Here is a 16,928-nt window from a genome sequence, read left to right as displayed (position 1 = left end):
TGACCCCGTTTCACAAGGTTATTACCTCACGTATGTATCATGTATGAGATTGTATATGTGTATGCTTCCCACGACGTTGCCAAATTGTGTTCGTTTATTATTTATTATTTATTATTGTTATCCGTCTGGGCGGGCGGCGTGCATGAGGAGTAATTGGGTGCCACTCATCATCATGTTGCTACGAATAAAATAACGCTTGCAAGTCCAGAGTCCAGCAGTAGATAAACAAACCATCGTGGTCATGATGACTCATTAGCTTATTTACAAATTAAGAATTTCAGATCGATTCGTGTTCAATGTGACACCACTTGATTATTCTACGTGCCTTTCATTGCATCCCAAAAGATGTTGGTGTCCGTCGACGGTCGTCAATGAAAAATAAAAAGCATTGTTTGATAATTTTTTTAAAAATAATAATAATAATAATAAATTACTTTTTCACCATTTAGGTTATATCAAAACACCTTTTCAAACGTTTTTAATGTTTGTAACAATCTATTTCAATAAACTTTCTTTTTTTATATTCTGTGTATTTTTCGTGTCTGTTTGGAAAACAAGCTACGTTCGTTTGTTTCTTTTGTCATCAGGAGAAAATAAAAATAAAAATGAGGATCAAGGACAAGCATTATTCCATGTGTTTTTATGGGTGGCAGGTTAGCTGGGCCTAGAAATTAATTCGTCCGGGCCAGATTGACGCTAGGTACTTAATACCCAATTAGGACCGGACCGACAAGAAATGGGTTCCGAGGTGCCTGAGCAAATGGGATCCAAAGCCTAAAAACACACACACCCAAAAAAAAAAAAAAAAAAAAAGGGCAGTTAGCGGCATTTTTTTAGAATAAAAAAAAGGAATTAAATACGTTTTTAGTACCTGGGTTTTAACAATTTTATTTTTTGATACTTGAGTTTCAATTCGCATTACAGATGATACCATAATTTTGAGAAAAGACAAAATTAGTACCTCAGTCAAGTTTTCCATCCAAAAACTAATATTTTTAGTATAAAAAAATAAAAAAAAAATCATAAAAAATTAATTAAAAAATTAAAAAAATTGAAAAGAAGAAGAGGAGGAGTGGTTGAGTCCCTCTTGACCCGTCTGGGTTCCCCATGGCAGAAAAAAAAAAAAATTAAAAAAATTATTCAAGGGTACCACGGCCACCCCCAAGGGCCAAAATTCTTGAACATTTTTTTTTTCCAGCCATGAGGTAGCCGAACACCCCCCCATGGGGTGGTTTGGTCACCTCAGACCGGTCAAGATGGTGGTTGAGCCACCCCCTTAGCCAAAATGAGGGTTGCCGGCTACTCCCATGGTGGCCAAGGGGTGGCTGAGCCACTCTTTTTTTTTCTTTTTTTTTTTTTTTAATTTATATATTTTTTAAGTTTTTATTTTTTTAATTAATTTTTAAAGATTTTTTTATACTAAAACGCGTGTCAATCCTCAGGAGTTGACACCTAGCGGATCGTTAGTTTTTGAAAGGAAAACTTGACTGAGGTACTAATTTGGTCTTTTCTCAAAATTGAGGTACCATATGTGATGGGAATTGAAACTCATGTACTAAAAACGTATTTAACCCTAACAAATAAAAATAAAAAATAAAAATAAAAACTGCTCATTTAGCGTAATTTGAACAGCACTACTTATTTATCACCATTTAAGGGTCGAGACTCCATATTAGCTTCGTTTACTGTTTAAACAGGGCTAATTATGGGCGCTTTAACACAAACGACATCATTCAGTTAATGTCGTTATACTGTTTAAACAACATTAAATCACTGTTTTTTGTAATGTGTACAACCCAATAAGCTGTTCTAGCATTTCAGAATCCATACCCCCTCTTTCATTCCTTGCCCAAATGTTTTGAAATTCGGACAAAATAATTCCAAAGAGACTTTAATCGACTAGGATGAGTTCCTTACAATAAAGTGTTGTATGTTGAGGCGCTAAAAAAATAAAAAATAAAAAATAAAAAATTGAGAAGGTTAAAAATCTTTTTGGTACTTGTTATTTGAAAACTTTATTTTTTGGTATTTCAGTTTCAATTTGTATCATAAATAATACTTGAGTTTTGAGAAAAGACCGACTCGGTACCTCCGTCCAAAAACTAACTGTATGCCACATTAGCGCTACTTAACACACTTAAGAATGCGTCACTTGTCTCAGGAGCCGAGTCATACAAAACACAAGTGCCATGTCATACACTCACCTCACCAAGTCCGGGACTTCCAGTGAAGTTGAAGTGGTTGGAGAAAGCTCCGAGGACTTCTCGATAAGCAGTTCAAGCAATACAATCCCAAATGAATAGATGTCCCCTTTTTGGGTGCATTGGCGAAGCTATTTGAGGGCTAGGCCCCCTCAAGCCCCAAGATTTTTTCAAAAAAATAAATATATAAAATTAAAAAAATAAAATTCACTGATTGGCCGAACCCCCTTTGAAACTGATTTTCTGTTTGTTCTTCTTTCTTCCGATTGTGTATGTGTTACGGTATTGTGTTGATGTTTGTAGAAACTTTGATGTTCTTTGAGATACAGTTAAAGTAGTTATTCTCAAAACTGATAAAAAAAAATATATAATTAAAATAGAGAAAAATTTAGAGAGTTTGATGTAAGAATAACTTTAAAAGTGATGAATAAAATAAAAAAACTACATTATTTGAGCTAAATTTAGAGAAAATTTTAAAGAACTTGATAAGGATGCTATAAGTTTCTTAATCCATTAGAGGCACATTTGAAAGGACAAATGTTCGCGAATCTAACTAGTCAGTGGCAATTGTTCGCGATAACGTGACTGTGTGCGTGCAGTAATTCATTAAATTGACCAAAAATTGGAAAATGGAGCGTCACTGCGTCAGGGATCTGTCCACGTTGTGATCTGACAATATTAATAGTTAGTAGTGGTTTTTGGGTGCATTGGCGAAGCTATTTGAGGGCTAGGCCCCCTCAAGCCCCAAGATTTTTTCAAAAAAATAAATATATAAAATTAAAAAAATAAAATTTTACTCCTATTTTTTTTTTGTTAAAGATTTGGAATAATAGATACTAGATGGGTTCTTGTTCTAATGTGTGATTGGCTGTGTTTTTTTGTTAAAAAGGGAGTGAACGGGATTGATAATAGATTTTCACTTTGGGTAAGAGTTCATCGCATTTAAGCTGCTTGGAAAAATAACTCAATGACTTTTCTTAAGCTTAATCGAGTTTGGCCATTGGGGTGGCCGATCTACCCCATCTTGCTCACAGAGCCACCCCTTCTTCTATTTTTTTCTTTTTTATTTTTTAAAGCTTTTTTTATAATATATATATATATATATATATATATGTGTGTGTGTGTGTGTGTGTGTGTGTGTGTGTGTGTGTGTGTGTGTGTGTGGGGGGGGGGGGGGGGGCAGTGACATGGCACTTGTGTGTTGTATGACGTGGCTTCTGGAATAGGTGTCGCGATATTAAGGGTGTTAAGTGGTGTTGACGTGGCAATTCGTTAAAATAAAGTTTTCAAACTACAAATACCAAAAGAGAAATGATCCCTAAACTCATTTTTCACAACAGCTCCACAACAAGCTGATGTGGCTGGTAATATTTTATTATTTTTTTACAAAAAGAAAAGAAAACAAAAAAAATAATAAAATATTACCAACCACATCAGCTTGTTGTGGAGCTGTTGTGAGAAATGATCTTTTCATACCAAAAAGATCTTGAACCTTAAAAATAAAAAAAATTCCAAATAAAATCAAATTTTGAAATTCAACAAAACTTTGGACGAGCCAATTGAAAGAGTGGAAAAAGGTTAATGGACGAAGAGAAAATGAAGCAAGGGCCAAACTTGGGCTCGCTCAGGAAGGCGGGCTGACCCAGACCCAGTAGACCGGATTTAGCCGTCCTCCAAGAATGCAGGTGGATCATGGATGTGAAGAAGTGTAGGTGAGCCGTGAGCCGTGAGCGTCATCATCAATGTCTTATTCAAAGGCATATCATCGTGATAGGAAAGAAAACTCGAAACATTGGAATATTTCAGTAAAGTAATGATTTACATGATAAAGATAAAGATATAGAGGGAAGAAGCCAAGCCCCCCTTTTTTATTGTTGTTGTGACCTAATAACCACGAAACGCATTCCCATCGATCTCTTCACAAAAGGCTGCTGCGATCGATCGATCGATGTTTGACAATGGATCGGCATGTGACGAGTATGTATATAATAATTGAGCCAATAATTCAACGCGTCTTGTTTTCTATTCATGTTTTGCATCTACTGCCAGACTTATCATTTTAGTTCCTACGGTGTTTCGATACAGTAATTGCACGTCAAGCACTATTAAAAAAAATAAAAAAAAAAAAAAAATTGTTGAAATGAGAACAAATGTTAGAGAGGTTCATTGGAGGTCCCATAAAACTACTACCTCATATTCTTAAGTTAATAAATTAGGTGGGTTGAAAAGCAAATTGACAAAGTATAAGGCTATTATGAACGAAAATTGATAATAAATAAATAAATATAATTTAACAAAAATTATTTAAAAATATTAAAGAAATATAACTAACAAAACAAATAAACAATTCAACAAAATTTAATTATCTTTTAAAACATATAAATATAACTTATGATTTTATGTTTTTGAGTTGAAAATAATATATGAAGCTACGTACTCTTGCAACTATATGTTGTCCAAAAATATGGGGGTAGACTAGGGTTGGGTATCGGTGAAATCAGTGACTGTAGAGGTAATTTTCACCCACTGAATCACCATAATTGGTTAATTAACCGACTTTATACCAACAGTAGCAATTTTTACTATTTCGGTTAAATCGATTATATGCCGGTCTGTTAATTGGTTAACTATTGGGCTTTATATATATATATATATTCTCTAAATGTTTTTTTTTTCTTTTTTTGGCTAAACAAATGTTTATTGGACATAATTTTACATTGGATTTGACAATAGATTAGCCCACCTCATTTCAAATGAAACAACATCATTTTGATTTCAAATAATAATAAAAAAAACACGGTTAAGTTGAATTGGTTCAATTAACCGCCTATAAAAAGAATCTATATCACCTACAAAATCGAACCGATGTCAAAATAATGGTTTTAATTGATGACGATTCGACACTAGTTGATAAGCTATCAACGGTTAATCTGCCATAGATAGTTAACAATGTCAAAATGCCTTTTATTTTGCATTAGAGTTTCACCAATTCTATGAGATTATTAGCCCATTTGATACGTATTTTATGAGTCATTCACCAATTTTGTAGGCCTTATGGTAATTGATAAAGACTGTAGAACTGCATTTTGAATGTAACGCGGTGTTCTATACTTCTTTTTTCTTTTTTAATTTTTTTGGTTCGTGTACAATTTTTAATAAGAAAAAAATTAAATTGCCTTTTGAATATGACTGACTAAACTAGCACAGTAGCACGTGACCTCGTAGAATACATGCCCATGATCCGAAATTCAGCGTCAAACTTTGATACATTTTATCAATCGATTTTCATGTTAAAATGTTTGGTTTACAGGAATGGGTTTTGCCGATATCATATTAAAAGGAGACGCTTTGTAAATTGTTAGACAGTTGAGTATATTTGGACATATTATGGATGATATAAATAGTGTTAGAGAAGAATGCAAATACAGCCGCCCACGACATAATTAAAGAGGCTATTACCCATGTTATAAATTTATTTTAAATGGAAGACATTCTTCTAATTATCTGTGGTATTGTCGGTTGGAAACGTCATGTCGCTATGTCTTATTTTTTGGCTCGATCTAGTTATCAATAAGAAGTGAATTTGTTTAAAATAAAAAATAAAAAAATGTTTGATTTACGTTGAAATCCCACGAGACAAACGAGGGTGGTTGAGCCACCCCGTAATTTTATTTTGTTTTTGTTTTCTTTTTTAAAAATCTTTTTTAATTAATTTGTTTAATTTTTTTATAATGCGTATTTATTGTCTTTTTTTTTTTTTTTTTTAAATATAACTATAATAATAATAATGAGGCATATAAGCCACGTTGCAAGTTTTGATTGGTTTGGCATATCTCTCTGTTAAATTCATTAACAGAAGTACCATCTCAGTATTTAGGCTCAAACCATGTACCACCTATAATACATTTTGAAATTGACACAATCATTTGATGATACGTCTTACCACAGGTATTTACTCCTAAAAGAAATTGTTATTTTGATTCATGAGATTTGATTTTGTGATGAATAAATCTTTAAGGTCTCAAAATGAATAAATAATTTCATATGGTATGTTTGTGTAACAAATAAATCTATGCACAAATAAATTCTTTAAATTCCACCGTTGAAAATGGCTGTACCACCCCAAAATTAAAAGGAATAGCCTAACAAACCTCATAGCGATTGAATCTGAAAATGGTCAAACTATTTCTAAAGCCCTTAAAGGTAATTGGGCCACCCATCTACCAATTATGGGATGGCTGAACACTACACCCCCTGACCCTATCACACCCCAACTCTTTTATTAGATATATTATATTAAAGAAAATGTCAGAATATTAAATTACACGTACCAAATCTATCCTAAGTTTTTATTTAAAAAAAAAAAAAAAAACTTAAAATGAGAAAATTCTCATGTAGCACGTGTTACAAAAACTGAAAAAAGAAAAAGAAAAAGGAATTGTAAGTTATGAAACCGAAAATACAGATGACAAATTTGATTAAATTCTGGTATTCGTTGAAAGACAGTAAGACACCTCTGTACCAAACGCGGATTGAAGTAACCCAAGCTCTACGGTGTACCTCATGTTTGTTTGACAAATTGACATGGTCATCTTAAAGTCAGATAAAATGAAATGAAAAAAATTTTGGCACAACATTTGCAAGGTGTTGTGCATTAAACACTTTCATAAATAAAAATATCAAAATTTTTTTTTTTTAAAAAAAGCAAGCCAACCAACAATTTTAAAAATGTTGCATAATACACAAATATCTTACAGAGTTGATGTGAAAAGCTCTAGTAGCTATTGAGTTTTTTTTTTTTTTTTTTTTTTTTTTTTTTTTTTTTATTTAATAATTTTATAAAAAAAATATTATTCCACAATTATCCTAAAACACTGATATGGTAGTTTTAACCAACTCATGGATCAATATAATAAAATAAAAATTTAAATATTGGTTTAGACTGTCACATCAACATTATGTAATGATTGTGGATAAAAATTAATAAGAGCCACTAGATTTTGCTACATCATATTTGTGAGATATTTGTAGAGTATATAACATTACTCTTTCACTAGCTATTATACTTCAAAAGAGTAAGATAATGCCGTATACTATATAAACATCTCACAAAACTGACATAACAAGTCTATTAACTATTGCATTGTCCTCAAGGGGTAGCTTAATCATTTAGGGACCATGTCTTATGAAGTAAAGGTCACTAGTTCGAATCTCCCCTCCCTCTCTTATGTGAACATATAAAAATAAAAAAAAACTATTGCATTAACATTTGTTAAAAAAAAAAAAAAATCAATTTAACTACTACTAAATCTTGTCATCAACTTTAATTTATAAATAATTATATGTGGTGCTTAAGTATTACTTGTTTGTAAAGCCTTGATGCAGGAATATTGGGTAATGGCTCCAACCCTCAGTGTCGCGTAATATAACAAAAAAAGGTTTAAAAAAGTTATTCTTTTTGTGATTGAGAACGACAATTGAAGCTTCTTGTAGGGTGATAAATATTGGGAATAACTTAATATAATCAAGGTTGAAGAACCATGAAGTACTCCCCCACTGCGTGTTTGCTTTATGAATATTAATTGTCGGTGGCACGTTTACCTTGCCACGCCTCGTTTCAAATCTCAAACAGTCCAAAAGTTTGAACGGATTGAAAACGTGTGGCATTTTCAATGACTTCCAATTCAGTAAATTACAAGATTTACATTTTCTTGTGAGTTGTATATATTGTTACCGGACGAGTACGAGAGAATCATTTCGCAGTAATTATTTAAGAAAAAAAAAAAAACAATTGTATGCCACTTAAAAGATGTTTTTCAAATTCTAATCCATGATAGAAGCATCTTTAAAAAAAAAAAAAATAAATAAATAAATAAAATTCTCATGATAGAAGAGAAGCCGAGCTTATCTCAATATTCCATCCCTAAACAAACAAAAACGCATCATATGACATGCATATTCTGCGAAGAGATATGTTATCTCCGATAAATAAATTCTACATCAGTTAGTAAGATTTCATTTGAAAAAAAAAAATGTAAGTACATTTAATATTTCTCTTATTTAATAAACTTCTAAACAATTGGATGATATGGTATTAAAAATTAATTTTTAAAAAATCAGTATTTATAGAAGAAAAAAAAAATCATTGCTAATCCTATGACTGATTTTTACTGTCAGACTATAACAGCTGTGCACGAATCTACTAAATAAAATTAATTTTCAATAATTATGTCAACAACTTATATTTTCTAGTTTCTACAAACCGAGTTATATGTTATTTTTTTTTATACGCTGTTAAAAGTTGTTTATGATAAGCGTGTTTAGTTTGCGCAATGAAATATTACAGCACTGTCTATTTATTTTTCGTTTTTCCGCCCTTTATTGCGTAACATTTGGGCTGCTACCAGTGGCCACCACTTTGTTTTCTTTCACTTCATTATTAGTCTGGTAATGTGGAGCTTCTAAAACTTTGATCAACTATTAAATTATGATACACACATAAAACTTACCAAAAAAAACAAAAACGTACAATTTTGTTGGTGAAGGGCTTCTTTATTTATTTATTTATTTTTTTCCTGAAAATAAATTATTATTATTATTTTTTAGTTGGATTTAAAATTACCCCATCATAATTCATAACTAGTTTGAGCTAAATTAGTCCACTTTGATTAGTGGGAATGGAATCTAATATTCCACCAGTCTGAAAGGGACAGGCTAATTAGTGGTAGTCAGCCGTGGAGGAGGTGAAAAGGGTTCCAACTTCCCAGTGCGTTCTTCTTGATCTTTTATGCTAACATGATCGTACGGCTTTCTAATGGATCAATGGTTAGTAAATTAGTCATATTAAAAATCAATTAAGTCTTGAGTTTTTGTGGTTTCCGCATAATTGCAATTAAGTTGGGTAAATTTGTCAATCAACTACCACCCTACCCTAGTGCTGCCACTAATGCCTTGTTTTATAAAATGGATAAGGATTCCTCATATTTGGGTAGGGATATAGGTTCGCCTTTTCCATTTCTAATTTTCTATGCCCAAATTGCACTTGCATTTGCCTCTTTTGTTTTTACGTAGAATTGTTTCTAATTCGGTTAGAAAATTTTAAGAGATCTTGATCTTTATAAAACAATACGAGTATTGAATGCAATTTGTTGATCGAATTATAGTCAATTCAAATAATCTCGATAAATAGGGCAAATGTGCGGTACATCGGCTCAAAACTGTCTAAACCATATGTAATATTTCAACTAATGAATTGCAGTCAATTCTAATCATATAAAATAGGATAATCTTTCTAGATTCCAAAGACCCAAGGAGGGAGAGTAGATGCAAAGTAAATGGACTTGGCGAGTCCATTTCTAATCCAATAAATGCCACTCCTCATGTGACACAACCTCTCTTCAACCTAATAAGTAGCAACTTGACTCAACTGCATTTGCAACATATTAATGTTATATGTTTAAGTAGCAATAAAAAAGGCATGGTAGACTAAAAAGGACGAAAAAATAAAAAAAACATAACAATTGATAGTTGTTAGGGCACTTTTTTTTTTTTTTTTCGTGTGTCAAAAATTGAATGGAAAACTACATTTGAGTCCGAGTTTGTTATCAATGGAGCCAAGCTTGGAACTTATGCCAATGAAGACAGCTAGCAGCTACCAAGACATTGGAGGCGTGCAAAAGATTTAAGTCGAAAGTCCCACAAAACAAGACAACACACAATAGAGTGCAATCAATAATCATTATGTTTAATTGCAAAAATAACATTAATCATATTTTTTTTATTTATATATTCAATCGAGGGAGGAGGGAAAAGGGAAAAGAGGGTAACAAAAAGAATACAACGTAACGGGAGATCCCTTCAAATATTAATCCAGACACAATTTCAATGGCAAAAATAATTATAATTTTATTAGTACTGATAAGTATATATTCAATGGCAATGATAATTACCAGTTTTACTTGTGACAGTAAGTATATGTTTGGAGTTCAAAAGTAAGAACAATGTCGTATCAACAGTAATAGTAATTGAGCATTCAGTAAGAATAATAGTTGTTTGCCTAACAATAGCAGTAATAAAAGTTGCGCATTCAACAGTAATAAGAATTGTGCATTCAATTGTTTTAGTAACTGTATATATATTCAGCCGTAACAAAAATGGTGCGTTTCAACGATAATAATAATTATGCGTTTAGTAGTCATAAAAACTTTTGTGTTTAGTAAGAACTATTGAACAACATATGTACTTAGGATCGTGCCACGTATACTAAAAAAGCAGCCCAATTTTTTTTTTTTTTTCTTTCTTGGGTAAACCACATGTAATTCCAAACCCCATTATTACAAAGGAGAAGAAGTATTACTAGGTCATGAAGTCAAAACTTAATTAAAGGGAGGAACTTGTAGGAAAACAATTAAATAAATCTTAAATTTTGTGATATTTAAAGAAATATTTGAGGAAATACAAAATCAGATTAATCATAAACACAAAATTAGAGAGACTGTATATAATTCGAAATTAATTCAAAGCTTAATTAAATTTTATAAATAAAAGTGGTTTACAGTTGAATTAAAGTCCCGCCATAGGACACGTCTACATGTACGGCCACTTATTACAATGTTAATTTGTGTCGCAATAAAAACAATAAACTACCATATCCGTAAATACTCAACTTGTTAGTTATAGTGGTTGGAAAATTTTTAACAGTGTAGATTTAGTTTCGAACTTTATATAAATCTTTTTAAGACATTTAATTTGTAAGAATTGTGCAAGAGTCATGCAAGAAATATTATTCATATGTAATTATTAATTTTTTTTTTATAATAATATACAATTATTAATTAAGACAATTAATTACTTCTTGCCTCGAGGCACTATTACTATATTTATTATTTAACTCTATTTTTACCGAGAGCAAAAAAAAATCTTTAGAGAGAGAAACACGCGCACAGAAATTCCGTATTCATTTTCGGTCAAACTGATAGATAGTGGGAAACTGAGGTCACAGAGGGACAGAGAGATTGATATAAGGTGTGCGTGTAATGTCACAGCAAATGTAAAACGAAGCGGAAGACAAAGCCGGCTCCTTGCAGTCTCTGTTTAATTTGCAATTATTTCTTTTTGGCTCTCTGTTTCTCTTTGTTATCGTTGTTGGTGGTTTTTCATGAAACTTGGATTCGCTCGCTTTGTCTTTTCTCTTTGGACGTCTTCTTTTTCTGCCAATCTATCGTCGTCGTTCCCAAGCTGATCGGAGAGAGCGAGAGAGGCCCAGAATTTTGGACGTGTTGTGATGGGGATTTGGGGGATAATTGGATTGGAATATGAACCGGTAGATTGAGTTTGGATACATCTGGTGTTATTTTTTGTTTTGGAGAGAAAAAAACGCTTTTCTATTTGATTTGGGGAAATGGGTTGCTTTTCGTGTTTTGATTCGAAGGAGGATGAGAAGCTGAATCCCGCGAAAGAAAGCAACGATCGAAAGCAAGGCCAGCCCACGATCTCCTCTAACATTTCCGGATTGACTTCTGGTTAGTTCTTCTTCTTCTTCTTCTTCTTCTTCCTCCTCCTGTTATTTATAGTTTTTGTTGATATGATCTTTATGTATATGTATCTTTTGCCATGTTATTGCTTGATCTGATCTGGGATGTTTCTGATTTATTTATGTTTGTAAAGAACATGTTCATGATGCTTGGTTCTTATATTTGGTTTTGTGTATCATTACATGATTAATTATTTTGATGAGGATTATGAAACTCAAATTTCTGGGCTGTTTTAAGTAGACCCCACCAGATTTTGATACAGTTAATATCTTTTTGTTTTGAAAATTGAGATCTCATGATGAATTTGATTGATTGCTTTGTTCGATCTAAATGGTTATTGGTGTTGTTGAAGGTTTGGCTTCAAATTAGTGTACGACTAATACTGGAAGATGCCTGTAAATTGATTTAATTATACAAGAGAGCTGAATTTAGTAGAACTGTTATTCACGAAGTTTTGCAGTCGAAGTTGATCATAGTGACTGCATACTGATTTGGATTATAGCTTACTGTAGTTCCCTTCATTTTGCCTTCGTGATGGGATTTTGTTGTCTTTGCAATCTGTACTGAGTTTAGGTCTTACACAGCTTGGCCTCTGAGTGTCTAGGTGGGAATTGCGTGATACTTATGGATCTGCATTTCTTTGTTATAATGGAATTTGTAGGAGCTGACAGACTCAGATCAAGAAGCAATGTAGTGTACAAAAAGGAATTACCGGGTCCCAAGGATGGGCCTGGTGGAAATATTGCTGCTCAAACGTTCACTTTTCGTGAGCTCGCAGCCGCAACAAAGAATTTCAGGCCAGAGTCTTTCTTAGGGGAAGGGGGGTTTGGACGTGTATATAAGGGCCGGCTTGAGAGCACTGGTCAGGTAAATTTCTTTATTGATGCTTGGTTTTGTCATAAATCTCAATTGGATGATATAATTATCATGGATAAACATTGTTATAAACATTTTGTTCTGCCAACATAAAAATGGGCGACATAAACATTAACTATGCTTTAAAATATGCTAGATTTTTAACTGAAGGTGACGTAAGCATGTTTGTTAAACTCTAATTACATCCTACCCTCCTTGATTACTGTACCCTATCTTCGGATTGCTTGTTCAGGATTCTGAAGTTAGAAGCTATAAATTGTTGGACTTGGGAGGCAAATTTCTCCATCTTAACAACTCATCTATGATGCCCATCCTCCCCCACTTACCGCCGCCAACCACCCCCCCCCCCCCCCCCCAAAAAAAAAAAAAAAAAAAAAATCAAAATGTTTGGCAAAGTGAAAAATGGCCAGGAATAAATACTGTAAGGCCATATTTATGTCACATGTATCCATTTTTGGGGCTGCTATTAGTAATTGATGTAATCACCTTTCATGAGAAAATAGAAGCAGTGGTCAATTTAGGTCACAAACTGTGTATGCGTTTACTTTTTTCTGCAAACATTTAACTTTAACTTCATAATGGCTTTAAAAGTTAAGTGGCTTCCCTGTTGAGTTTGTCCTGAAGTTCATAGTGGTCAAGCATATTAATCGCTTTGTATGTTGCTTTTCTATATACATCTAAAAAGGAAAATGTAAAGATATGTAACAGAGGTTATAATTTTAATTGATTATTTCCGTCATTGCTTCAATCAAAATTTGTAATAAATGATAGGATTAGCTATTTATGTAAATTGCAAAAATTGAAAGAAAATCTTGGAGTCTCTCTCAAAGGAGTCAAATCAATGGTCAGATATATTAGGCTAAGATTATAATAGTGTTGTGATAGAAACACTGAGATCCTAATAACAGGCCCCCATTCTAGCGGCTTCTTATTTCTTTCTGATGTTGCCTACTTTCCTTAAATGTGAGGAATTGCAAGTCAAACTTACATGTCTAGGATGTTAATGAATGGAGAAAACGGTTTTTGTGTATCTTTTTCCTCAAATTAGTTTCTTGTCTTTGCAGGTTGTTGCTGTTAAACAATTGGATAGAAATGGTCTTCAGGGTAACCGCGAGTTTCTGGTGGAGGTTCTTATGCTTAGCCTTCTACACCACCCTAACCTAGTGAATCTGATTGGCTATTGTGCTGATGGGGACCAGCGGCTTCTTGTTTATGAATTTATGCCGTTCGGTTCTCTAGAAGATCACCTTCATGGTAACATCTTGTTGCATATTGTTTTGTTTCTAATAGTAGAAGTTTTGTCCTCTCTCACTTGTTTGGTTTATAATTCCGTGCAACTAATTATTGCTGAGTTACTTTAGAAAAATAAAATCTACTCTTTTTTTTTTCTTTTAACCAAATTGTGTGTCCTGGCCACGCCAATTCTATTCAGTGAAGGATATTGATATTGAGAAATCATGACTTAAATTATATCATGTGGAGATCTTTCAACAACAGGAAGAGTACAAATACTGAACTATGGCATAGAACAGTTAGTAGATATGTTTCTGCACTGATGATAATGGGAGAAAAGACAGAAATAAGATCAGAAGGGATAGGATTCTTGGAAATCCTTTTGAGTAGCACTAGTTGAGATGGTTCAATCAAAAACCAATGTCAGTGCATAGATGTGATATACTTATTTTCTTTCCCCTGTTATGGCTTCTTTTGTGCTGAAATAGAATTTGGTATAAATCTAGTTTAGGATTCTTTTTCAATGGTCACTACTTGTTTGGTGTATGTCCTACGATTTTTCATTTGGGGAAAGCCAATGGCTTTTTATGTGTGCTTATTTTCTGCTTTAACTTCCCCGCCCTCATTTTCTCTTCTCTAAACTCCTTGTGCTGTCAATGAATCTTCAATTTTTTTGATACACTATATGGCATGTTTTGTCTTCTCATTTCCTAGACTTTAAGATCTGTGCTTCACTTTTGAATTCCTTATGTTATGCTTAATTAATATCTATTGTTATATATGTCAAAAGATGGTTTATAATTCTCGGCTACTGGGATGGCTTTAATTGCTGTTGAGATCTTGGCTTAATGATTGGTCATCCCTGAGATAAGGACTATCTTCTAAGGCATTGCTCCATTAGATGTTGGCAGATCATAGTAACAATATTGGTTTAATGTAGGTCCTAAGAAAAGCTAAAAATATTCGTCTTTGGGCTTTTTGTGTAGTCTTTATAGTCCATACAAATACCACATTTGTCTCCTCTATTAAATAATCTGTAATTTGGATATTTGAAGCTCTGGTAAACTGTATGATATGGCTCAATCACTTAAGATTGCAATGTGATTTTCTATCAAGGACATTAATGCTGATGTCCATGTGCCCGACATGTCTCAGCTGTTGATATTCTCATATTCATGAAATTCTTCAATCCCATTTTTTATTCATTGAAGTTGCACCGTTTGGTATGGAATTTGATTGCTGTGCATGCAGGCAATTGTAGCATTTTAAGGAAATGTATGATGTAATAAAAGGATAACCATCTCATGGTTTTTGTTATGGCATGGCACGATTTGTCTTATTAATGCCGGATTGCCAAATTGGAAGTCATATACATAATCATATATATTAAGTGCTAGCATGAATTCTGTTTGATGAGTTTGGATGAAGTTGTTGCAGACTGATGCACGATTTTCAGCTGTTTCATCTTGTTGAACTTTTCCTTCTTTCTTTCTTTCTTTTCTTTTCTTTCTTTCTTTCCTCTTTTTTTTTTTTGTTTACCGTTTAAATATTAAAATAAAAAGCAAAAGGGAAATCATATAGCTGGGGGGGCATAAGTGACTGAATGTATTTTGCTTTTTTTTATTATTGATCAATTACACTAATTAGTAAAAAAGTAAACCATGTTGCAAATTTTAGTGATTTTTCGCCAATGGTATATTGACCTTGATCTTTCTGCAGATGTTCCACCTGATAAGGAACCACTAGATTGGAACATGAGGATGAAAATAGCTGCTGGTGCAGCTAAAGGTTTGGAGTATCTGCATGACAAAGCAAATCCTCCTGTTATTTATAGGGATTTCAAGTCATCCAACATATTATTGGATGAAGGATATCAACCAAGGCTTTCTGATTTTGGGCTTGCAAAGCTTGGTCCCGTTGGGGACAAGTCACATGTTTCCACCAGGGTAATGGGCACTTACGGATACTGTGCTCCTGAGTATGCCATGACCGGACAATTGACAGTGAAGTCTGACGTTTACAGCTTTGGGGTGGTCTTTTTAGAGCTGATTACTGGACGTAAGGCCATTGATGGCAGCCGACCCCATGGGGAACAGAATCTTGTCACATGGGTAATCTCCATGAATTGTTCAATGACCGTAGAAAATTTTCAGCATATTATGTGATAATAGAATGATGATGGGTGTTTTTATGTGCATGCAGGCACGTCCATTGTTCAATGACCGTAGAAAATTTTCAAAATTGGCAGATCCACTGCTGCAAGGGCGGTATCCAATGCGAGGGCTCTACCAGGCTCTAGCTGTGGCATCCATGTGCATCCAAGAGCAGGCTGCCACTCGTCCTCTCATCGGGGATGTTGTCACTGCCCTCTCCTATCTGGCAAACCAGGCATATGACCCTAATACACCTGGGCATGGCCACAGAGGTTCTGGTGAGAAGGATGAAAGAAGAAGCAGAGAAGAGAGAATTGGAAGGATATTAAAGAATGAGGAAGGTGGAGGATCCGGTCGCCGGTGGGACTTCGAAGGGTCCGAGAAAGATGACTCACCGAAAGAAACTGCAAGGATGTTAAACAGGGATTTAGATAGAGAACGAGCCGTTGCTGAGGCGAAGATGTGGGGAGAGAATTGGCGAGAGAAAAGACGACAAGGTGCACAAGGCAGTTTTGATGGTAATAATGGGTAGTGCCAGTGTACTACGAAAGGGGCACCATGAGGAAGGAGAAATGTTGGAATCTGATGTTTCTTTTAGCCTTTTCATCCCAATGAGTGAGAGAGATGGGGGGGAGGGTAATTGTATGCCGTATGGTGCCAAAACATGTTTTCTAATTTATTCCTTTTTTCAAAATTTTCCACTTTCACTTTTGTTTTGATCAAACATGCATGAGGAAGGATAAAAAGAAGAAAAGAGTGTACATGCATTATCTGCTAGGACTAGGAGAGTGGGACGTATTCCAAAATTTTGAGAGTAAACACGTCTAGTCATGTGTTTATTCGATCTATAGCTCCTTAATTTATTTAGCTTTTCTTCCAACAAAACATGTCAATTACTCTGTACCCTCAACTCTTCTTCCCCAACTTATCAA

The 16,928-nt window shown here is 33.7% G+C and overlaps 1 protein-coding gene across 1 annotated transcript; it reads left to right on the top strand.

The window, feature by feature from the left end:
- Positions 1-11,192: 11,192 nt before the first annotated feature.
- Positions 11,193-16,690, top strand: LOC133864156 (serine/threonine-protein kinase PBS1). The gene is made up of 5 exons (XM_062300411.1): positions 11,193-11,722; positions 12,396-12,601; positions 13,675-13,864; positions 15,563-15,954; positions 16,046-16,690. The coding sequence occupies exons 1-5, from the start codon at positions 11,602-11,604 to the stop codon at positions 16,526-16,528; spliced, it is 1,392 nt and encodes a 463-aa protein (XP_062156395.1). The 5' UTR covers positions 11,193-11,601; the 3' UTR covers positions 16,529-16,690.
- The last annotated feature ends 238 nt before the right edge of the window (positions 16,691-16,928 follow it).

Source organism: Alnus glutinosa, chromosome 1, assembly GCF_958979055.1.
Source record: "Alnus glutinosa chromosome 1, dhAlnGlut1.1, whole genome shotgun sequence".
In the NCBI taxonomy this organism is placed as follows: Eukaryota; Viridiplantae; Streptophyta; class Magnoliopsida; order Fagales; family Betulaceae; genus Alnus; species Alnus glutinosa.
This window is presented reverse-complemented; position numbering and strand designations above follow the sequence as displayed.